Raw genomic sequence first — 24,390 nt, 5'->3', positions numbered from 1 at the left:
CAGACCTCTCTCTAAAAATAAAATAAAAAATTAACAAAATTGGTGAGAGGAATAAATACTCTTGCAACTTGCTTTTTCTGCACAAATAAATGCAGTACAGTAATCCTCACTGGTAAAATATTGAATTTACGATTACCCATTCAATGGAAAAATTACCCATTTTCCAAAAACTGATTGATTGTTGGGTCTGTTATTCCAACAAAACTAGAATAAGAATGTAAAAAGAAAGTTATTGCCTATTTTTTCAGGCGGCCTTTACGTCCAACTACCAATTTAGGTGTCGTGGACGGAGGCGACTAGCAAACATATCGTACTTTACTATAAATTTCTTTTATTAACCATTAAATAAAATCCAAGGCCTAAGACCGGGAGTCGAACCCACAATACATATTAGCTTTGCAGGTCTCGCCTCTATCGTGGCGCCTACTAGAATAAGAATGTTAAGAAAGGTATCTTATCTTTGGTAAGAGTGGCTGGCGATGCAAGAAGAATTTCTTACTGGAATTTCCATCTAGTTTACATGGTCGACTTGGCTTTTATATTGAAGGGCCACAGTAGCGCTCAATAAGTCTTCTAAGGAGATGATAAATAGCTTTAAATTCACCAGTGATTATAAGTGCTTGTAATCTTTGTTCTGTACTCACTAGCCCCACGATATGAAACATAATTTTGGCCGAAAATATGTGTGATTATTTGTGGCACAAGTTTTCTAGACTATTAGCAATTACTCAGTGCAAAACTGTGGATTACCAATGTGTGACTTTGACATCTGCAGAGTAAATTCTGCTGAATTTTTTGAATGAGAAAAATGATGAGGGCATTTTTCAGACCGATAGAAGTTATAGAAATCTATACAATCAGCAAAAGTGAAGATTTAAGAAAGTTATTTCGATACTCAGGTAGTGTTTCGTCCATATATTACTCTGACTGAGACATTTACTTAGAAAAGAAGAGGAAGTGGCTTTATTTGTTTCCTTTTGACATCACCGACCTACCTTCCGATATACCTTTCGTCTTCTTGCTTAACAAGTGGCGAATTTTGTTAAAAATACAATATCATCCAAGTTTATCTTCAGTGTTTTTTTGTTTATTTCAAAAGGAAATTTATTCGCGGAATATATGTTTGTACAGAAATATGTACTTAAGTTGATATATTATGACTTTTTATTCAATGGCTGAGATTCTATGAGCAATAAAAGTAATACGGCTAGTGTGCGCCTGGTGTATAAAGAGGAGAGTGCATAATATCACAGCAGGGAGCCGCAATAGCAACATCCAAGAAGATGTAGGGACACTGTACATGCCTGGGGGATGTGGAGGTTTCGGCTTGTAGTTATGGAAGTATGTAACAGGGGATGGAGGTTAAAGGAAGAGGAAGTTAGATGAAGTGGCAGTGGAAGTGAGGAAGGGAAGTATTGTCGTGACATTAATATTAATGTATCTGTTTTGTGTGGGCGTTTGTATACTATGCGTTAGGGGTACAGTGTTGGTACTCCAGCCTCCGGGATAGCAGCGCAGACCATCCTCTAATACTGTGTCCTCTGACCACATATTTCAACCCTTTACACGGCTTTATTGCCACCTCTACTCCTGGACCAACCTAGTCCTATATTAAACCCTGATAGAGTCACTTCTGTTTGCCGCCCGTCGCGGCACGACATAGCCCGCTCATAGCTACTACACCAACCTTACCCAACCGCTCATACATTTATGCTTGCAATGGAATCCACTCCACGGAGTATTAGATCTTACTGGTCTTTCTCTTTTCCAGCTCTGGTCTTTGCAGCCGCAGATTTATGAGAAAAGAAGGTATTTCCTTGTTTTCCATCTTTTTTTTCATTTTATTTTATGTAAGAGACTCAAGGAAAACTCAAGTCAGTAGGTTTTTCTTTTCTCTTTTAATCGTCAAGCACTTTTCCTACCACATTAAGCATTTTTACCAAAGCAACTTATTTGGAAGATAGCACTACATATAGAAAGGACATCAAATTTTTTACTTAAGGGGTTTACCTAACAGAAAATTGTAAGAATAAGCCGAATAGCGAATTTTTGATTTGGGATTTGGGAAACATTGGCACACAGACTTTTCAAAATCCAGTGAAGATAGCTCCATTAAACAAGATTACATTTTATGTCAACATTTATAAATATCACAATAAATATATTGTACAAAAGTGCCAGAATTTCATCTTTAATTTGATACACTTTTTGAGAACAAATAAATTTATAATTGAAAATTAATGTTAATATAAAATTTTAATTAATTTAAGTTTCATCCCAAAATCTCAAAACATTACTTTCACTCTTCGACGCATCACTCTTCCTCCTGTCTTTTACAATTTAATTCCTTTACCAGTGGACAACGTAGTCCACTACCTTGGGCTTTACCTTGACAGAAGACTTACATGGAACCCTCATACTCGACTTAAGGAGAACAGAACTCAACAGACGCTTCCGACAACTGAAAAGACAATTCCGACAACAGATCAAAACTCACTCTGGAGAACAAAAGACTTATATATGTAAGTATATTAAAGCCAGTCTGGGCTTATGGCATCGAACTGTGGAGGTTCAACCAAACGTTCAAATCTGCAAAGGATCCAGTCCTTGCAATCTAAAATTATCGCTCTATAGTAAACGCTCCTTTCTACGTCACCAATCAAACCATTCACCCAGACTTCAACATTCCTTTCGTCACACAAGGTGCAAAAACACGATACAGAAAATTCCACCTTTACATTCAATCTCATCACAATCCACTTGTACAACATCTATCTTCAAGAACATTTCCAGACAACACTTCCAGACGTCTTAAAAGACAGTGGCCTCGCGATCTCCTCTCTGATGAAGAGAGTCAGTAGAATTTAGAATGTTTTTGAAGTGTTACCGCTGGGTAACTTCTTCATTCTGATATAAGTGAATGTTATTTATTGTTATCATTGTTGCTAATAACGCAAAACGCGTTGATTGTAACTAAATAAATGATTTTTAAAAAAAAGTTTCATCAATTATTTTTCGTCAACTTTAGTAGAACCTATTTTCTTATAAAATATTTAGTTTTTTGGCAAAATGTTTGTACTGGATTATTTTGCAGAATAGTTCTTCACTGACTTATTCACTCCTCTCTAATTTATAACTTATACTAAACTTGGAAAGCATTACTCGCTTTTTCAAAGATATATTCTGATGTTTTATTTGGGCTAAAAAAAAAGCTAGCCGTTAGATATTCTGTAGGTCAAGAGAACTATTGTTTCTGTACAACGGGAGGCCAAAGAGTCTTGACTTCCAATAACTGTTTCATTATTTTGTTCTAACCTTCAGTAATTCGAATTACTTTGCTAAAATAGAATTCATAAATTTAAATTCCTTATTTATATTATAATTTGAAAAATAAAATAATTGATTCAAATAAATTATTAAGTATACTTTCTCTCCAAGTTAGTATACAGGGTGTATACGGAGGAGTGGTCAAAACTTGGGGAGGTGATTCAACAGCTCAAATGCAACAAAAAATATTCTATTCACTCTGGTTACTAAAAACTAAAATGGTTACTAAAATGGTAAAAATTAATATTAGAGTAAATTAGTAATGACAAGTCGGTTACGCAAAATCCCAGTTTTCTGCATTTACACCCCTCTGTTCGGGGTAGGGTTTTATTAAAAACCAAAAAAATCCATATGGTCTTGAAGCTCAATAAATGCGCAACTTTTTCTGAAATTATGTGATCCCTTGATTCATTAATAATTGAAAAAATGTAGTTGAAAATTTTAACAGAAATCATCGAGAACGAATTTTTTAGACATTAAAGTAAAAGTTTCATTGTTATAAGAAACGTTTTAAGGCTCTTGGTTAAGCAGAATTATAGGAAATTTAATGCTCTTTCGTTTGGAATAAGCAGATTTGATGTAGGATAAAGGATAGAAAAGTTACGGCCGTTTTTATGGCGAAAAACGCGAATATCGACGGAAAAGTTAAAAATGCAAATATCTTGGACACTATTGAGAATCGGGCCAAAGTGAAGAGAATATTTTTTGTTGTATTTGAGCTGTAGATTCACCTCCTCAAGTTTCGACCACTCCTCCGTGTACACCCTGTAGATTACATTGTTTGTTTCAAGAGTACCGATTGATAAAGATTCATTGAAATAAGTTTTAGCAGCAGTAGTTATGTTTATGCCAAAAATTCCTTTACAGATTACTCTCTGTCTATTAACCTATCTCTCGCCACTTCGTGTCAGTAACTGCATAATTAGATGTAATTACGTGTGCAAGTCTAGATCTGATCTGAAACTTTTCCTGTACATCTGATGTTTCAGTCTGAATTTAGTTCGGTGTACATTTGGGAAAATCGTCACTCTATTCTCTGTATAAAATACATTGATATGTAGAAATATTAATAGCCAGAAATATTTATCAATATTTGAAACAAATAAATACTAATATATTAAAATAGTAAAATAGATGGAATAAATCTGCATTCTATAATTATTAATGCATTCACTTGACCAAGTGGTCAAGGCATGATTCCATTATTGTGGTTAATTTTGCCATGGCAAAAAGAGCTGTTCATTCGGAGTTTTAAGAACCGGGTTGGATCCTTATTAAGACGATTCTCAGTGGATGAAGTGAAATGCTTGAATAGAGGGATAATATCAGGCTAAATATGGTATTCATCTAGAAAATACATTAGTAGGTGATACCAAAATGAAAGGAAGAGATGGACTGCAACATTTAGAATCCTTCAGGTATAATCCTTCTTCAGATGGAAGAAGTTCCAAATGAACAGAATGTGGTAGAGAAGTCATCCTCTTTGGGAAATCTGTGAAAAGCAAAAAATGTTTCTTTGAGGATATCTCCTGAGAAATTTGAGCATGTAACACAATAAATATATAGGTAGATTCCCATTGCTCTAATTTACAAACTAGTTGTGAAAATTATAACTAAAAAAAAATGTCGCTTACACTGTACCTGCTTTGTTAAGCAACAAAATTTATCATTTTTAATAATCCACCAGTTTTCAATTCAGAATATGCTTTGTATACACTCTTGTATATGAAATGGACAAAAACCGAAATCGATCGATAACCGAGAAATGTAGCGAATTAATTTAAAATGATTTTATTGTTATCCAAGGGCTTGTCCATTTTGTCTAACCAAACTGCCCAATTAATTTTCCATTTCTCATTAGCTATCAGAATAATAATTGACTCCCATTATTTGCACAGATCTCAAACAATGCTTTTCATTTACACTCCACTCTTTGTTTTTTACTCCAAATGAATTTGAATGTAAAATTCCATGAAAATTAGTGCATTGTTTCTTAAACAATGAAAGTGATTTCACGATCAATATTTTCGAAACAAACATAAAGATAAAAAGAAATAATTCATTTATCTTGCATTTTTACTAGTGGAAGTTGAGTATTTAAAAAGTGAAACACTTACATAAATAAAGTAAATAAATGTGCGTGTATTTACAGATGAAATAGAAATTATTCAAGCTAGAGTTGTAGGTATCAAAACCTCTTGATAATTAGACGAGTAATAAACTAAAGTTATCTTGGATTTTGGGACTGGAAAACCAATTTTTCTTCTAATACACAGTAAAACTACTGAAGTTGTTCCCAAAAACAACAGGAGAAGCGGTACTTCATCAAAATAGACCATTCAAAGATAAGTAAAGGAGGCCCAGATTTGGTTTCCAGATTCACTGAATGTATGAAGTAGAAACTTCTCAAGAAAGACGCCAGGCTATTTGTACAAGTTCCCTGGTAAAGATAAAAGATGAAACTGGTTGAATAACAGCATGCTTAAAAGTCGTTATCATTAAGCAGAATTAATTAAATTATAAAAATCAAATACAGAAATAATAACAAGAATAAAGCGTAACATTCAATTTATTTCTGCCAACGAAATTAAACAAATAATTAAATAAGTTTGAATGAAAATGTTTGCCACAAGCACGCATTTAGTCTATTTTAACTTAAACAATATGAATATTGAAAGTTGCCAATGAGTTAAATAAAAAGCTGTAAATAACAGAAACATGTTCTCTGCTATCAATGATTGCTTGATATGGTCAGTTCCGTCCATGCAGAAGGTATTGATTTTAGTCTCTAGTGGTTGGCGTTATTATGTGTATTTGTGTTATTTATTTCAGTGTATTTCAGTGTTTGAATATTCTATATTAAAACTAATATTTACTGTAAACCAAAAAATCTGTCTTTTTTAAAATCCTCTTCAAAACTTGAATTACGTATTTATCAAATTTTTCTATAGATTTGAAGTTAATTCTTTATTACAAATAAATCTTTTTAATTGAACTTCGGTCCATTTACTTTTTATAAAATATTTTATTTATACATATATAATAAATTCAAATTAATAATTGAAAATAACTTATGATCTTTTTGTGTCCAGAGCTTCTAATGAATCAGATCTGAATGAATCTTGAACGATGTAAGGCTTTTTTAAAAAAATAACATGAAGGGTTTTTGCAAATAGATTTTCAATAAGTCATTGAAGGGAATAACTACAACACAGTCTATACACTATGTTAATATGGTTAATGATAAATTCTTGGTTAATACCTCATTATCTGCGTGTCTCATTTTCATCAAGAACCTTGATTTGAGAATGTAAAATATAAGTAGAGGCAACGCTTCTCGCAGGCAGAGAAACTGGTCAAATTCTATATTTAATCAAATCCTAGGCCAAGTCCGGGAATTGAACCCAGAATCATAATATATATATAATTCAAGCTTTGAAATCCTCGCCTCTAACCGATCTTTGCGATTGCCGGGCTAAGTAATACATATATTGACAGGAAATTCAACATTTGTAACCTCAAACTCTATTAAAACTTTATTATACCTTAGTAATAAACAATAAACAATTGAAATAATAAACTAACATTAAGTAGTTATTGTCACAATAATAGTCACTAGTGTCCTAAATTTCCCTTCGTTTTTTAAGTTGTATATTCAAAATAGGTCGACCAAATATGTATTTTCTAGCTCTGCTATAGATAACAGTGCTGAGAGTCAAAGATCACTAATTTTCTGGTCATTCTAAGTAACATTTCCTGATTTTCCCTTCGTTTTTTAAGTTGTATATTCAAAATAGGTCGACCAAATATGTATTTTCTAGCTCTGCTATTGATAACGGTGCTGAGAGTCAAAGATCACTAATTTTCTGGTCATTCTAAGTAACATTTCCTGATTTTCCCTTCTTTTTTAAGTTGTATATTCAAAATAAGTCGACCAAATATGTATTTTCTAGCTCTGCTATAGATAACAGTGCTGAGAGTCAAAGATCACTAATTTTCTGGTCATTCTAAGTAACATTTCCTGATTTTCCCTTCGTTTTTGAAGTTGTATTTCCAAAATAGGGCTAATTCAAAATGTATATTCTTGTGTTGCTAAAGATATATATTGGTTGAGCTAAAATACACTAATTTGCTGGCCATTCTAGCAGTTATTTTCCTTAATTTTGTTCCTTTCAAAATTATTATTTGTTAAGCTGGACTTGGCGACTATTGGTTGTATATTAAATGGGCAAACTGCTAATCTAAAAAAGTATTGATTTGGTAATAAAGTAAAACAAAAATTGTTTGCTTTGTCACAAAAAAATGAAGAGCATATTTTTCATTTTTTGTGTCGTGCTGAATTTGAAGTGAATTTTCCACAGGATCGTATTAAGTGGAGTTGTTTTAAAGGTCTTTTAATATCCATGTCGTTTTAAGTTTCAAATTTCAATAAAATTAGTCAACATAATTAAATAACTGTTGGTAGAAAAAGTTTTGAGTGTTTCACTTCGAATTAGCTTTCACCTTTAAAAACATTTTACATGGACAAAAAAAAAGTTAGGATTTTAATTAATACAAATTAGAAACTTTGTGTGCTAAACGGGTAATATTTTTTCCCCAGAGTGTTAATCGGATTTCTAAAACAAAAGTTAGTGGAAAAAAGTATTCTAATTTCACTAGAGTATTATGTAGTCTACGGTGTTTACACCTGAGGCTGTTTGCTTGTTTGAACAATGCTTTTTATAAGATGAACTTCTTGTCAGTTCATCTTATAGAGAGTTTAGAGTTTCCCTCTTCCACTAGTTATATCTATAGCTTTTTTAAAGTTCGATAAAGCTATTGAATATATTTAATCGAATTTGTCGGTACTTCTAATGCTGACATTAAAGTAAAACATTTTTTAAGAAACGTCACTCTTTGGGAAATAATTTTTTAAAAAATATGGTGTGATTCATTTAAATTTCCCAAACGTTAAGACAGAAAGATATTTCTCTATAAAGAAGTTACCGTCGTTTTCGATAAAACTGCTAATCTAGTGAAGCATATTTTTACTCAACACGTTAAGTTTAGCAGGTGATAGATTTGGAATGACAATGAAATGTGTTCAATTTTTAGGAAGTAAATTTACTTTTTAATTTCCTAAAAAGTACAGTTTTCATTCGCCTTGAACTGCTCACATCACGATTACTATATTTTAAATCGCCTTCAGAAGTGTTGAACCAATTTAGGTAACAGTTCTACAAAAGAAATAGAATAATTACATCTAAACACTCAAAAACTTATAGAGAGAAAAAAAAGCAGTCGAATCACAGCGAGAAGATATTTAAATAAAATGTTAATTTATATAAAGTGTACGTGTATAATGTGCGCCAGAAGATATCAATTTCTCAAAGAATAATAAATGACCAATGCAAACAACAGGATAGACAACCTGTAGGATAGAAAAGAAAGTTAGCTGGATGTAGGATGTTGAAACCAACATTAGAAAAGAAATTATTGGCCAAAATAGCTCAAAAAGACGAATTTCTAAAAGAGTTACAAGGCTCTCCTGTGCGAAATAAGTTTTAAAAAAATTAATAAAAGGTTGCAATAAAAGTATGGGAAAATATGGGGAAATTGCAAAAAGAAAAATAATAAAAAAAGTTTTCACGTTTATCCGAAGTAAATGACCCAATTAAGTAAGAGAAGATTATTATTTAAAAAAACAAAACAAAACAAAATCTGTTCTTTCTTGCAGATAAAAAGAAAAGAAGGTAATTTTATTAATTTGTTAGAATTAGTATCTTACATTTACTAAAGGAAGCAGCAGTGTAGAGGCACCTGGGTCCAGTTCTGTAGACTCAGCATAATCGGGATATTGCTATATGGCCCGGAAAGCTCCAAGATTCAATGTTTCATTTCATAAATATGGGTAATGTAGTTTCCATTAGTTATAATCTTTTCTGTGCTAAAATTGAAACATTTTCCTAAATGGCCTGTGAAAAACTTATTCATTCAGTTTTAAATAATAGAAATAGCGCAATATCTTGAATTATTAAAAAATTAAGTGGGAAGAAGACTGTTAGAAGTTTAAACCTGTATATACCAACTTGGGAATCTGGTTTATTTGATTTTATAACTTGGTAACTTAAATATTGATTTTATTCCCTGAAAGCTCTGCTTACACCAGATTTGCAAATCTTGAATTGATTTTTTTCTCTCTCACTCCTCTCTTTGTTACTAATTTCCTTTGGATGAAAAGTATGTCACCGTCATTTTCAAACTTGCAACCTCCGAAGTGTTTGCACAAGGGATTATGTTATTCAAAGGGGGGCTGTCAATTTTACTACATTCAATTTTCATATTGTTTAGAACTTAGTAGAATGTCACTGACCCTTATGCTGGTCATTTTCATACAGAAAATATTTGTTCAGTATACTATAGTTGCACCGAATTGACTTTGATTGTAATAGGAGGTAATAAACTGTTTAAGCACTAGCTTACAAAAAGTGCTAGTAAAAAAAATAATTATTATAACTTGAATTATTTAAAAAAGTTGCAAATACTAAGATACATTACATTATAAAACTTCTTTACAAGTACTCAATTAAAGAGACTATATTAAATTATTATTTAATAAAATTGGGTAATACTTTCGTTCTATAAAAGTAGTAGAAAGTGAAGATTGAAAAATATAGGACCTTCCATTTCATTACGGGCCCAAGAGGGCGTGGTGGGACATAGAAGGAAGGTAGGCGTGGTTTAATAAACTGTTCTCGCTTTTGATTGGCTCTTCAACCAACCTACTTTTCACACTTCCATTCTTCACAGTGATTGGCCAGTTCTTTAGTGTGAATTATTTTTATGAAAAATAATAGTTTAATTTTTTTTTCTAATTTTCCCTCCGTAGGTATTTATTGAAGTATCACATTATGCAATAAAAAATTTTCTCAATAAAAACATAAAAAATTAAAGATTTTTCTTGCTGAATGTCTTGTTTTCTATGTTAATAGTGCAAGGGTAAACAAAAAAATAAGGAAAATGGTTATACTTTTGCATAGGAGTTGAAAGAAAATTTTGGGTCATGTTTCGCCCATTGTTCATCGCCATCATGTTTGATTATTTCATAGAGCTGTTATTTAACGATTTTTAACATATAAGTTCTTTAAAGCATATAAGATTTTTTGAATGTTTCTAAATGGCTGAAATTACAATCTGAATTATAAATGAAATGTTGGGTACTTGCTGATTTGTGTACCTTTTCACGTTTAATCAACCCAAGTACTTGACTTTTTAAACTTTAGGTTTTTTTTACCCATGTACTTGAATACTTTTTTCACTGTTGACTTTTTAAACTGTAAGTTTTTGTTAAGGCACAATAATAATATCGATATTACATCCTGCAAACTCACAGGAAACAGTATAAGTATTAGAACGAGGAGCTTTGCAGTCAATGTAGGAGAAAGCAATTACCAAATTTTTACGTCGTCAAGATAAGAAAAAGAATGGATGCAAAACAAAGAATTTCACTATTTTAAACTGTTCCAAAATTTGTTCAGATAAATACCTACTTACTTTGAGTTTATACCGATGCTTTTCAAATTTGAACGCTTCTTTGTCGCTGAAATTATAAACGCAAGCAACTCTTGCCTAGGAATGTTGGATGTTTAATAATAATGATATGGTGATTATTTGGGCACATGAGGAACGAGGAGTTCTAGTAGGATCTAGTTCTGGAAGGATCTGGTATAGGGAAAGAAATGCTAAGGACTCAGAACTTGATATTAAGTATTATATTTATTTTACGTTTTATATTCTACTTACCTGCACATTTTAATACGATAAAAACCTTAAACAAGTATATAACCTTAAATTACCCTTAAATGATAGTCAATTCAATACAGCACGAAATTAAAATTGATTTGTTTACTAAAAATACAAAAATTGTATCATACTAAGCTGGTTACAATATTTCAACAGGATTAGAAAACTGTCAGCAGAAATAATGAAAATTTAAACCCATTGTAAGTTTAATTATTTCGATAAAATAAAAGAGAAGAATAATCAAGGAATTAAAAAAAGAAAAAATACGAGACAAAGATATCATCTATATCTCACTAATTAATGACAATCTTTTATATAAAAAATACTTCCGGCCGATCAAATTAATATGTCCCTGGCCTCTTCGATCATTAATCTTGAAAAAATAATTAAAATTTTTCTTTTTAAAAGGAGTTTGTTTTTAAACATTCTTTTGTATTCTTCATCTCTTGGAAATTATATTTGAGTGAAATCTGGGGGTTACTGGGAAGCGCTGGTGTCTACATTCAGGGTGACACGGAGAAGATTAGCTTAGGTTCTAGGCGGAGATGTGAGGAATAATAGAAAGAACAATACAATGGAAATATGAATCTTCTCTAATTGTGAGGTACCTCTAAAAGGCACAACCTAAATCAAGCTGGGATTCTAAGCTAATAGAAGAATGCAGGAAAACACCTTTCCATCAGGTTCAACGAAGGATTGTTAGACTTTTCCGCATACCGGAACGCTCGAGGATTGAGAACAATGAAAGAGCTGATGAATTTGTACGAAGAAAATGTTGAGCACATCATTCTGTAGACACAAACCTTTGATATCTTTGATAAGGAAGCATTTTGGGATTTAGCTGATGGTGAGGTGTTGATGATGCTACTGTGGCTGACCAACTGAATGTCATTGGAAGGGAGACCAAGGGCTTGTTTGGTGTGTGTTGTAGGTGAAGATGTGCGTGACCGACAAAGTGCCGCGATAGATCTAGAGAAGCATTAAGGAGAAAAGGGATACAAAACGAGTTCTATTAGGAAGAAAAATACGTCAAAGATCAGTCTGCCTGCCTCAGGGCAATATCATTGGCCTATAACTGACCTAGATCTACCCTTAATATCTCGCAAGTGCCAAATAATACATATACTTGGCCTTCAGGAAGTAAGGACACTTTGCCAACACACAGTCTCTCGCATCCAATCTTCAATGACACATAGAGGACAACGAGAAAGAGAGACTATTATTCACTAACTTTGTTTGGATCTAAATTCTCTAAATTTTCTTCTTCACAACTTTTATCTGACTGACAACTATATTTTGAAATCTGGACACAAATTTCTATTAATATACTTCCTGAAAATTGAAACAAAAAAATATTCTTTTAATACTAAACAGCTAAAAATTAGAAATTTAAATCATTTTTAGTTTATAGGAAGACAAAATAGTTTCCAAACACATCCTAGAACAGAATCTATAATATGTCTAGTAACATAAATCTCCTGCCAATATATGGCTGGTCTAACCCGCTTTAGATGAACAGCCTCCATATTTTTCTTTCATATAAGATTGATGGGATAAACAGCCCACCTATCAGGAATTTTCAGTTCAACAGCATCTTCTAACACCATTTTTATGTACATTACTATATTTTGTTTTTAAGAAGTTCACAAGATATTAAATTAAAATTAAATTTACTTATTTATTTTTTCGTAAAAGCAAACTGCATAGTCCTTCTTCATCGTGACTATGATTACTGATGACTACATTTGTAGAATTTTAGATCCTGAAGAGTTATTCCCATAGGTTCAGTGAAACCTTGCGTAATTCGTACCATAACGCCAAACGCTCTTTAAGAAAAACTAATTTTCCTATATAAATTAATGAAGTATAATGCGTTGTTTTCAGAACGAAAAATACTCAACAAATTATTTACGTTTATTCAAAGAAAATTTATAAATTGATCGTTTAGCTTGAACCGTATTCGGGGCTTACTAACTCCTCGTCAATTGTGATGAGAAACATCCTCGTTAAGCGAGTAATATTTTTTTTTACAGTTTGTTTTGCTCATTATGTGAAATACTCATTATGAGAGGTGCTCATTTAGCGAGTTTCCACTGAAGTTACTTCTTCTAATAAACATTAAACTTTGAGGGGGTCAAACGAATGTGGAAATTCAGCCTATTTTTTGTTGGTACTTCAAAAAAGGCTCAAACGATGCGAAACGGTTCTTTATAAATTAAGGCATTTGAGAGAGGCTATGGGCATTGCCAGCGTTCAAGGGGGCAGCTAAAAGTTTTATAGAGCTCACAGGAAAAAAGCAGTCACTATATTGAATTAAAATTTGTATAGCGGAAATGATAGATTAATATTTATTGATTTTTTTTTTTTTTTTGCGCATTAACAGCTGAGGTCATTAGCGCCCGGAGCTTTTTCCAGTGCACTGCCGACCTCCGGACAGTGTTCTCTCGTTACAGACAACACTGTCCATCACCGGACAGTGAGCTGTAAGAAGCTCCTAGGAAGAGAAAATCTAAGGGTCAGCTGCTGGATTCGAACCCGGGACCTCCGCGTGGGAGTCCAGTATGCTAACCTCATAGCTAATCCCTTCCCTAATATTTATTGATATCTGTACAATTGGTTGTATTATAAGAATGGACAAAACATCCAACTTATTCACAATTTTTCTATTTTTAGCCTCATCAAGTAATCCGACACGGTAATACAATGATAGGAAGAAAAAAATAAGGAATATCTAGTGAAAGTAGGGATGATTTTCTATTTTTCCCTTTTGCTTAAATCTCTACTTCCAAAGCTAGCCGACTTATTGTTTCATTATTGTATAATGACGACATTATTGTATATTGCACGCCCGGCATGGTAATACAATATTAGAAAGAAAACATAAGAAATATCTTTAATAATTTGATTCAACCGGTCTACTACCATAGAAGTTTGTAATAAGTTGTGATTCTTCGTCGACTGCTGCGAACTCTACTTTACTGATGGACACGGCTGGACGAACTTTAAAGAACGAAACCTCTTTCTACTCTGGGAAAAAAGGTTCATTCACCTTTAAGGATTGGAAAACGACGTTTTAGTTCAACACTTCATTCTATTTTGAACCATAGTTCTATGTCTACTACTTAAGGTCAATAAATACCTCCAAAATTTTATTAATTCATGCATTTTATTGTTTATTACATTCTTAACTTTAATCATCGTTTCATCTTATAGAGTCAAAAAGCCAGTCACTCATTTTTCTATTATTTCAAGCTTTGTTCACATTATATAACAGTGTTTAGATACCACGGATAATAATAAAATAATTCAGATTCATAACTACTTTATTAATTTAAATAATGTAATAAAATAATTTAAAGTTTTATAATTTAGGAATTTAGTGTTCTTGAATTACAGAAACAAGATTAATGACATATGTAATACCTAGGGCCGCCCTTTCAAGGCGATGCAAGTAGTCTCCATTCAGACAGCATTACCTGGGTATTACCATGTAAACAGATATATAATGTATGCACATATGAAGTAAGGTGCAAAGCTAATCTTTGATGGTGCTGATTAATGTATCAGCGGCTATTTGGTTAATATTCAAGCAATGGACTATTAGATGGCCAACTTCATCTCGGATAACTAATAAGGCTTTAGTCAGTAGCCTTCTATTGAGATGAGGAAAGCTACTTAAATAATAATGGTGTCCAGTGAAACCACCTATTTATACCAGTCAATAAAATAAGTCTATCTTTACCTGAACTCAGAAAACTTTCTGATGAATATAATGAGTAAAAATGTTCAGTGGAAGTTCAGGCTGAAAATTACTTCTACCTACCATCATCAAGGGCAAGTTGCTGAATTGTCTCATAAAAACAGAAGTCTGAGTGCCTTTTTTTACTTAGCAAAGCAAGAGATAGTAAAAAAGTTGGAAAAGCTACTTTTTGCCACTGAAATTAACTATTATTAACAGTCTATAATTTGTGCTCTCGTATTCTTCTGTCAGGTGATTTCAAAACTGAAATTCGATTTAACTCCATGATTCAAATTAATGTATAATAATAGACATTAATAAACCAATTCCAATTTCCTCTTTTCACTCTTATATGATGTATGAGATAATTTATTCAGAGTAAAGAGTATAATAAATTCTTATACTTAATTTTTTAAATTGTAAGTTTTTTTTAAGGAGATATTTATCATCCAAACTAAATCGATTTTATTAACTTATCTTAAATTCCTCAATTGAACGAGCTGCAGATAAATAGGAAGAATTTGTTTCAAAAAAATTCCATTTAACTTGAGCTTTTATTAAATACAACAGATATTCAGGAATTTCTATGGTCGAACCAATAAGCTAACCTGAAAATCTGATTAGCATTCAGCCAAGTAAAAAGCAGCCATCCATTGGAAGAGATGGTATTTCATTTAATTTTTTTAAACATTTTTCATCTTAAAAGAATTTTATATTTAGAATTTTTTTTTCTAGTTATTTAAACATTCAAAATCATACCAAAATGAAATCCCTGATGGTTTTGCTTTTTATAATCGAAACAAATGAGAAAGTAATCTTAGAATTACAAAGACTTTGCTAATTTTGTAAACACTTATTGCTAAAATTATGGCGTAGCGCGTAGTAAAAATTAATTTTAAAATTTGTCTGATTTTCTGGGTGATGGTGGTACGCTGAAACTGGAACTTCAGCCACTTTTGTTCACAGTCAGATTATTCGTTATAAACCTCTTGTGTACGACTGGGTGTAGAGGGACCTACTAAATAAGTATTTTTGGGGTAAAACTAATACACATTTTGGTATGATCGTAATACTTTGTCTTGAATGGCAGTTCTATTAAAAATCATCCAAAATGTTTACAAAAGTTTATCTTTTATATTTACAAAAGTATTCAAGTATGTTTTTAAAAAGAATGTTTTAGCTGGGCCATATTTAATTTGCATTTTAACAATTAAAACTACAACTAGGTGAAACTACACGAAATATCTGAAATTTTATGGCTTTTTTTTTTCTTTTACTGTTAAAGAATTTTTACCAGATATAATAAAATTTTTATTAAAGTAAAGCTTAGAAGAAAAGCATTACATAATTTACAGAGGAGCATCAAGGAGAGTGCTCGGTGTGCCCTGCATAATAAATTTAAAGGAACAAGATGATATAACAGATACTTTGCCATGCCAGCGTGGAAAATAAACTACTAGACTCTTGTAAGAATAAGAAAAAGTACATATCCTATACCATCTTTACAGATTAAACTGTAAGCAGAAGCTGGCTGCATATATGGTCTGGCTTGCTATCAGTATTTCTCAAGGAATCTGGGACTAAATAAATAAAAAATAAAATCTTTAGAAAATTGGTATAAGTATAACATAAATTTGGGGATAATTTATTATTTTCATATCCTTGAAAAGAAAACTATTAAATTGGATATTTCAAAACTATGGATACCTTCATGCACAGTCATACAAGTTTGTTCAGGGCTATCATTTACCACCCATTTGATTGTCATAAGAGGGACCTAGTTTTGGATTCCTAAACTTAGTGTGATGACAAATTGTGGACATTTACTGACTAATTTTTTTTTTTTAATTTATTTGTTGATAACAACGCAACATTTTGCTAAAGTAATACAGTAGTTCTGAACAATATTAACAATTATTGAGGGGAGAAACTACTCAGTAGTAGCACTCCGCATACAAAAAATCTCTTAGTTAAGCTCTTATATTGACGTTTAAGACTTCCATGAGGATCGTCAGGGATAAATCGGGTAGAGAAGCGACAGCTAAAAGATTCGGAGTGCGACATATTAAATGATTAGTAAGGTGTTGAGTTATGGAATTTATTATAATGGATTGAGGTTATCTTAGTCAGGTAACGAATATTTTAATCCATATAAATGGTTCAGTTGGATATTTAGAGCATTGACAATTGTGTGGGGATTTTTGATAGCAACATTTGAATTCTTAGGAGGTTAAACCGTTTAGAAGAACCTCCATAAAACTTTAAAAGTCTAAGTCTTGTAAAGTTCAATGCCATAGGTCCATTTTGGTTAAAGCAAACTGTACTACGAGAGATTGTTTGTTCTCTAGTGATAATCGTGATTTATTGTCTAATAAATTGTCTTTTGAGCTTCTATATAACTGACCACTTAACAGAAAGGAATAATATAAGGCTAAAAGTGAAAAAAACAAAAACATGTGGTTAGCCACTCCAAAGAAGTGTTTTATGTTTAGCGAATAACCACATTCAGTATTAGCTATGTTATGGGTTCAGTGGTAGATGAAAAAGGTAATATAATGGAGATACGCTTGTGAAATAAACTAACTCAAATAACATTCAGGAAAATGTGTAGCATACTTCACTTTAGAAATATTTAAATGCTTGACTTTTGTTAGAGAATTAAAGGTATCAAGATATGGTAAGTCTCTCTTCTGCTAGAAGATCTTGTTTATTTACATAATTTGTGTCCTACAGTTAATAAAAAAGACTTCTTATCTAATTTCTGACTGGGATTTCCTTTCTAATTTCTATGCGAGACTTCCTATCTCAGTAGTTACTGAGGTTAAAATATGTTTTCGATTTAACAATAATATAAGGAGGATAATTTGTAAAGTCTGAAGTCGAAGTGCAAATGAAATAATTGCTAATGGTTTGAATTTTAGAATAACTATCTAAATGAACGTAATCCACAAACTAATAAAGCTAAAACCTATTGTATTAATACATATTAATAATCTTACAATTTATATGATATTAAGTAATACACTTAATTAATGAAAATGAAAAGTTGGTTCAGGAAAAAATCGGCAATTTTCATAATTACAGTATTTTTATAAATGAACTCCTAACTTTTAGTAATATCAATATTTATCCAAATCGCAATAACATTTAAGGAAGTAGTTTTTGTTTAATTAATTTGTGATGCAAATTTATGGAACTCACATTAGTAAATAAATACATAACTGGAATGAGTTTTAATTTAATAAATAATAAATAGTATGCCGAGGCAAATGTATCTATCAACCCAGTTTTAGAAGTTGGTCTTGCAAAATTGCTTGTTCCTTATTTTGCATTAATAATTATCAGTTTTCTTCAAATTTGAGATTATCGTTTTAAATGTAACATGAATTAAGAAAACTTATTTCGGAATCATTTTTGGGAGTCATTAACATCTGACATTTTCTCAGAGTAAGTAATACGCTATTAGAAATGAGTTGTAATATGTAACTGTAATTAGAAAAAAAATTAATTACTGGGACACTCTTTTTTTTTCCTTTATTACGCACCCTAGACCTGTCTCATATACTATATGAATATACCGTTGACTTTCTTATTTTTACTAACTGCTTACCTGCCTCCTTATAATGATCCTGAAATTGTTCAACTTAAAGAACAAAAGAAGTTACAACATTTTACTGTTAATACGTTGTATGGCCAAGAAGTTTGTGGACTAATCTTGACAGAATACACACCTTACAATCCAGAATCCTCCAATGCACAAACGTTGCAATTAATAAGCTGTTTACCTCAAAATACAGAGAGATCTCCTTTCATCGTAGGCTTACCAAAATCACTATCCCATCTCAATGCTACTTCCAGATCTTTCAGGTCGTCAGAAATGTCGTTGGTCGTGCGATCTATTGAGCAACTAAGTAACTAGTTGTCGCTAAATAACTGCCATTGATGACCAACCTCTTCATTCTTTGTAATCCCTCAGCATTTTTATTAGTAGCATATAAGTTGTAAATATTAAGCAACAAACATAGATAAATAAATTAAAATTTTTTTAGAACAAAAGAGAATTAAAAAAAGAAACTAATTCAATAACCAAACTCAAATAGAAAATACTAAAAATATCAAAGCTACAAGTGTACTAAAAAAGTTTTCAAGTTGGAGAGCCTAACAATACCAGTAGGACGGTAGTTCAAAAGTAAAAAAGAATCATCATTCACCAACCGCTAGTTATATTACAACAAAAAGAAAAAGAGAGAAGGCAACTTCCCATTCAATGTTCTTAACTTTAAAATAACTTTCCTTAAATCAAAAGTTTCACAGACTTAAATGTTTGGGTCATTAAGATTTTATCAGACTGGAGAAATTGTTTCTCCATAATTAGTGAAGATTCTAGTATTTAATAAGGAACGGTTTTTAGCTTCACAAAAGAGGAAGATTTAGTAGTCAGATTTAACTTCCCTTTGAACTAAAACACTGACAATAAGTTATAAATATTTATACAGATCTTAAATATTTTGAAAAGAAAACAACAGGAAAGTCTGATTGATTTTCTTCAGTTTTAAGGAATAACTACAAGAGTTATTAAGATCACATTCAAAATAATAGTCCAACCTCTACTTACCTAGAAACTGCGCCGGAATACACCTTAGGAATAATTCCTCTTCTTGTGTATCAACGGTTTAAAATAAAAATTTATAGAATATAAATGTTCAAAATGCATGCAAAAATAAAATGTTAAAGTTTATCCACAGTTTTTCTACCAACCGCATTTAGATTAATGACTAGACCTATTCTTTTTTAAGTCCTTTGGATATGGAAACGGCGAACTTTGTTTCCATCCTTAAGCAAGGTAGTAATTTATTCTCTACAGACCATTTTCTAACCTATTCTTCGCATTAGGTTCGGTATCCATGTTTTTGAGATCCTTCCTGTTAATAATCTATAATTTTGTCCAATTCTTCAAATGTAAAAAGATTTCCTGTAAAGTTGATCAGACTGGTGAGGATGACTATTGCTCATTGAACTGCAAAAGATTGTGGCAAGTTATTGGAAGTAGGTATAAAATTGTGTCATAACATCAAAAGTAACATCAAACATCAATGCTTGGCTTACCTCTCAATATCCAAACAGTCAACCATAAAAACACTGATCTTAAAATTTAAAAATTCACAACATGAAAGTTTAAATAAATTCATAAAACTGCGGAAATGGTTAAGATGTTGGAATGAAATACCGTTTGCTGTACCACAGTTTAAATAGATAATCAAGAGGTTTAGGAAGAAACAGTAAAATATTCAAAAGTTCTGTCCTATACTGTACTGAATGAAATTCGCCATCACTTCAAACCATTATAACGCTACTTCCTTAATCTGTTTTAATATTTACCGATGGTAGAAAATAAAGATCAGCCAAACAATCTGTGGCAGAATAAGACTAACCTAAAATCCGCTGAGGATGCAACCTTTAAGGATGGTTGATCGGTCAGGCTTAGGATCGCTCCCTATCTTCCTAATTGTGATGAAACTCTTCCTAATAAAGTTGAGCCGGTCGCCTGCGCAGAAAATGGAGTTGAAGAAGTTCACTTATTACACTACTTCCCATGATTCTAGAAAGGACTGGTTCGACCTTAAAATTCTTATCTTGAGTCTAGTAGACCAGTTAGAATTTTGTCGCTCAACGATTCTGCTGTGTTATATTTACAAGGTTTCTCTTTATTTTTTGTGCATCTATGAGAAGAACTATTATTTTGTTTAGATTTATGTAGAAAGTTTTGTTAAATATGTTGAACTCCTTGATGTAAAATTTAAATTTTTAGAAGCAATAAATTTGATTTGATTTGTTATATTTACAAGATATATATTCTATAATATTGAACGGAAATTAAACCACGATGGATTGGAACTAAATACAATAGGAAAAAAGTATTAAGAATAAAATGCTTAAACACTAAAACTGAGAGCGATGCATTAGAGTAGAAATCGTAACAAATCAAGTTATCCTCCCTCCAAGCTCATGCTTATTAGGTACTATTTACAAACTCGAAGAGAATTTCTTCTTTACGTAATGTAAATAAAACATTCTAAGAAAAACTTCGGGTTCCTAATTGGACCACCAATTCTGGATCAAAATTATTTTATCTGACGTAATATTTGTTTTCTTGTATTTTGCGTCCAGTCTCAGATATTTATTTATCCCCAGCGATTATTTCATTAAGTTTCAAGCAGAGAATTTGTCTATCATTCTCAAAGTTTCTGTCACACGCTACACTCAAGTAAATGAACTTAAACGACAAAATTTTAACTAATTTTTGACTCTAGATTTTTATATGATAAATATTTAAAGTGAATCAAACTAATTAATTAAAGAATGCGTTTCGAGATAATGTCGTTTTGATGTTTAATTTGGACAATAATAGTCTAGAATTTATTAGTAGAAATGCTGTTAATAGTTTATCACATTAATTAATATATTTTCAACAAAATATAAGTAAATAATTATTGTATTTCCAAACCAATGTGATGATAACACTTGTTTAGTTTTTTGTTTTTAATGAGAATGATTTTTTTTTTTAGTTTTTAGTTTTTCTTATTCTACTAGTGAGAGAAGGTATTGTAATCGTACAGATTTTCTCTGATACTGAGTTTTCACTGCTAATATCCGTGAGGTGTTCTGAGTTTGAAAGTTTTTTTTTTTTACACATTGGTCTGTGTGTCCGTAACTCAAAAACTAACTAACTCTAAAGAAATAACAGAATGTTTAAATTTGATTTTTAGCTTAGTTGCTAACAGAAGATATCACCCTAAGATTTTAATCAAAATCGATTAACCAGAAATACCATTTTACTAATTAATTTGTTAGTTTTTAAGGGTTTTCTCAAAAACGTTTCCTACGATTTTGTTAAAATTTTGTATAGTAATTACAAAAACAAAAATCTACAACTTTTATTGGGAAATGTTTTTGGTAGAAATTCGATTAAGAGTAATTTTCTGAGTGTGGGTTACTAACCTTTAAATTCCCTCTAAATTGATAAAAATTAAATATGAATTAGAGCTTTGAGAATTCTTTGCAAAAGAAAGCCGAGTGAGTGATTTGACAACAGATTTTTGTTATATCTTTTATAATTTTAATATGCAAATGTGGTTTGATACACTCACTTTTCCTTGTCGCAATTATTTTTTCTTATTAGAACTCACAAATTGTAGGTAACTTACAAATGTAGACGTTATGGTGGTTACATTCCGATTTAAGGTTTATGACAAGTTTCCCCAGCAATATTAATAAACTAATGCCGAATACAAGGCTATAAAACATCGTTTTCAATCATCTTTATAATCTAAACAAGTGAATAATGTCGAATAAACATCGAAGCACTATTACGAATGAATATTGTCCAAGTCCAAACAAAAGGTAAGCTGTCAAAACTGTCATTTAGGTTATAATGTTCATATTTCAAATGGCAACTGAAGATAAGAGTAGTATTTATCTAGCATTCACTAGCGTAACCAGAAATTGCTTCATATTTCTGACGTTCTGCTTATTTTCTCAATTGAAAAATTTCCATTTACATTTCCCATTACCTTTATGGTCCTAGTTAAATTTTGCTTCGCTTAATGAATTTTATTCCAGTGTGTCACCACTTCGCTATTGCTTTACTCCCATATTTTGTAGATTTTCTTATGAATCCAGAAGCCAGTTTAACTCTCATCACACGGTTTCTTCTAAAGAGATCTGCCTAAATTTTTCTGTTTTATCTAGTTGCAAATAAGTGCCCCACGGGACCACTTCTTACATCTTCCTAGCCTCATGTAGTTTTTAGTTTAATGCAAAACTAATAATACGTATATTTATTGAAGTAGTTGAAATTCATTTGTCGAACACTTAATACATTATATGGATTTTTAGTCGCGTGTGAGGAAGGTCAGCGTGGCTTTCCTCATGGTCTCTCTCTCTCCATGATGTCCTTCAAATAGTTTTTTTTAATCCGTGGATTCCAAACATACTGAAAACCCACAACCAGTACAGACTATTTAGTTTTTTAAAGCTACGAGATCGTCCACTTTGAAGTGATTTCTGAGGTCTTGATATTTCCCATTTTCCTCGTATGGTCAATCTATCGTTCTTAATAACACCTATCTCAGAAATGCAGTTTCATTTCATCTGACCTTATCAAGGTCTCGGAGCCGTACATTACTTCTGGTATTAGGAGCGGATATATGTGAAACACATTTACTAGCAAATCTCGGAGTTAAACCTGCTTAGTAACAATTCAGTTCTTTATTTCGGTATTCTATGTCAGCATTGGGCAGAGATTCTTTGGAAGCCTTGAAGTTCGTCAACAATGTCAAAATACAAAAACGTCTTAAATAGCGAATCTCCTTAATTTCCTGGTGATTGCTAATAGATTTGCCCTAGACCTCATTTATAATATTTCCAACCCAAATACTGCCATTTCCTTCTTTCAGTCTCTTATAGCGTGTTTTAGCCGAGGTGCTGTGTTAGTTAATTATGTAAGCTAGAGTTTAAATTCATTTAAGGGTCACTTCTTTATACTTGGTTGTAACTAGAGTAACCATTCTCTTTCGGATAGGTTATCCGAAACGGCATAGTTCCCGGTCCCTGGAACTCCGCTAGAGATCTTGGTACTTTTCAATGTGCGAAACCACGATCAGTACATCTTGGAAAGGCATTGGAAGGAAAGAGTTTACTGGTACCAGCGAGTAATAATCATAGAATCCAGAATCCCTCTCTTCTAGCAGTTATTTTTCAATTTACAGTGTATTTTCAATACAAAAAAAATATCAGATTTTCTTAATTCATTCATTTCGAGTTCGTTGGTCATCTATTTCAAAACAATATTCTGCAAAATGAATAAGCACGTAAATCCAAAGCTTATTAAAGTATAAATAATATACCTTCAAATTTCTATACCAGAACTGGCCTTTAAGATCTTTAATAAAATGTAAGATTAATAATGTATTTATGTTAACAAATATTTGTCTTGATTTCTTCTCATTTTACTCCAAAATAGAATTTAAATAATCGATAAAGATAAGGGAAATTTATCTGGCTGTTCAGTCTTGGATCAGTATGTTTTAATTAAATGAAATGTATGAACTTGATAGGCTGTTTGCAGACAGTGTATTTCACATATTTTGTTTGTTTTTTATCTTTTAGGATTAGTGACAAATAAAGCAAAGGAGAGTTAATAAGGGGCCAGTTACATTTTCAGAGAGCATTCCGCGAATTTCTCAGTTATAATTGGGTTTTATTACAAAACATCGCGGAAGAGGTGACTGTACTATATTGAATACTTTACCCACAGATTGATAATTTTGACAATTTTGATAATAACCTAGAGAATAGTTAAAACCCTTTCAAATGATCAAGTCACCTTAAAAAGCGTTTTTGATCTATAACTGCAGAGCAATCTAACATTTGGTCAAATTATTATTATTTTTATATATAATTTCTGGAAGACTAAAATGGTGTAAATATTAATATAAATATTACTGAGTTTCAGTCCGATTTTATGAGGAACAGATGTTTCT

The 24,390-nt window shown here is 31.6% G+C and overlaps 2 protein-coding genes across 3 annotated transcripts in view; one reads left to right on the top strand and one right to left on the bottom strand.

The window, feature by feature from the left end:
• Nucleotides 1-24,390, bottom strand: part of Csgalnact (Chondroitin sulfate N-acetylgalactosaminyltransferase) — a 409,289-nt gene that overhangs the window by 378,786 nt on the left and 6,113 nt on the right. The window lies entirely within an intron of this gene.
• LOC141457244 (lipid storage droplets surface-binding protein 1-like) overlaps nucleotides 22,176-24,390 on the top strand; it is a 17,269-nt gene continuing 15,054 nt past the window's right edge. Inside the window, exon 1 of the mRNA XM_074133947.1 lies at nucleotides 22,176-22,249. Coding sequence (XP_073990048.1) covers nucleotides 22,191-22,249 — 59 coding nt within the window. The 5' untranslated portion in view covers nucleotides 22,176-22,190. The remainder of the gene's footprint in view (nucleotides 22,250-24,390) is intronic.

Source organism: Rhodnius prolixus, unplaced genomic scaffold, assembly GCF_049639745.1.
Source record: "Rhodnius prolixus isolate KJV_2025 unplaced genomic scaffold, Rpr scaffold_10, whole genome shotgun sequence".
In the NCBI taxonomy this organism is placed as follows: domain Eukaryota; kingdom Metazoa; phylum Arthropoda; class Insecta; order Hemiptera; family Reduviidae; genus Rhodnius; species Rhodnius prolixus.
The sequence above is the reverse complement of the archived record's forward strand: the minus strand, read 5'-3'. Positions and strand labels throughout refer to the sequence as shown.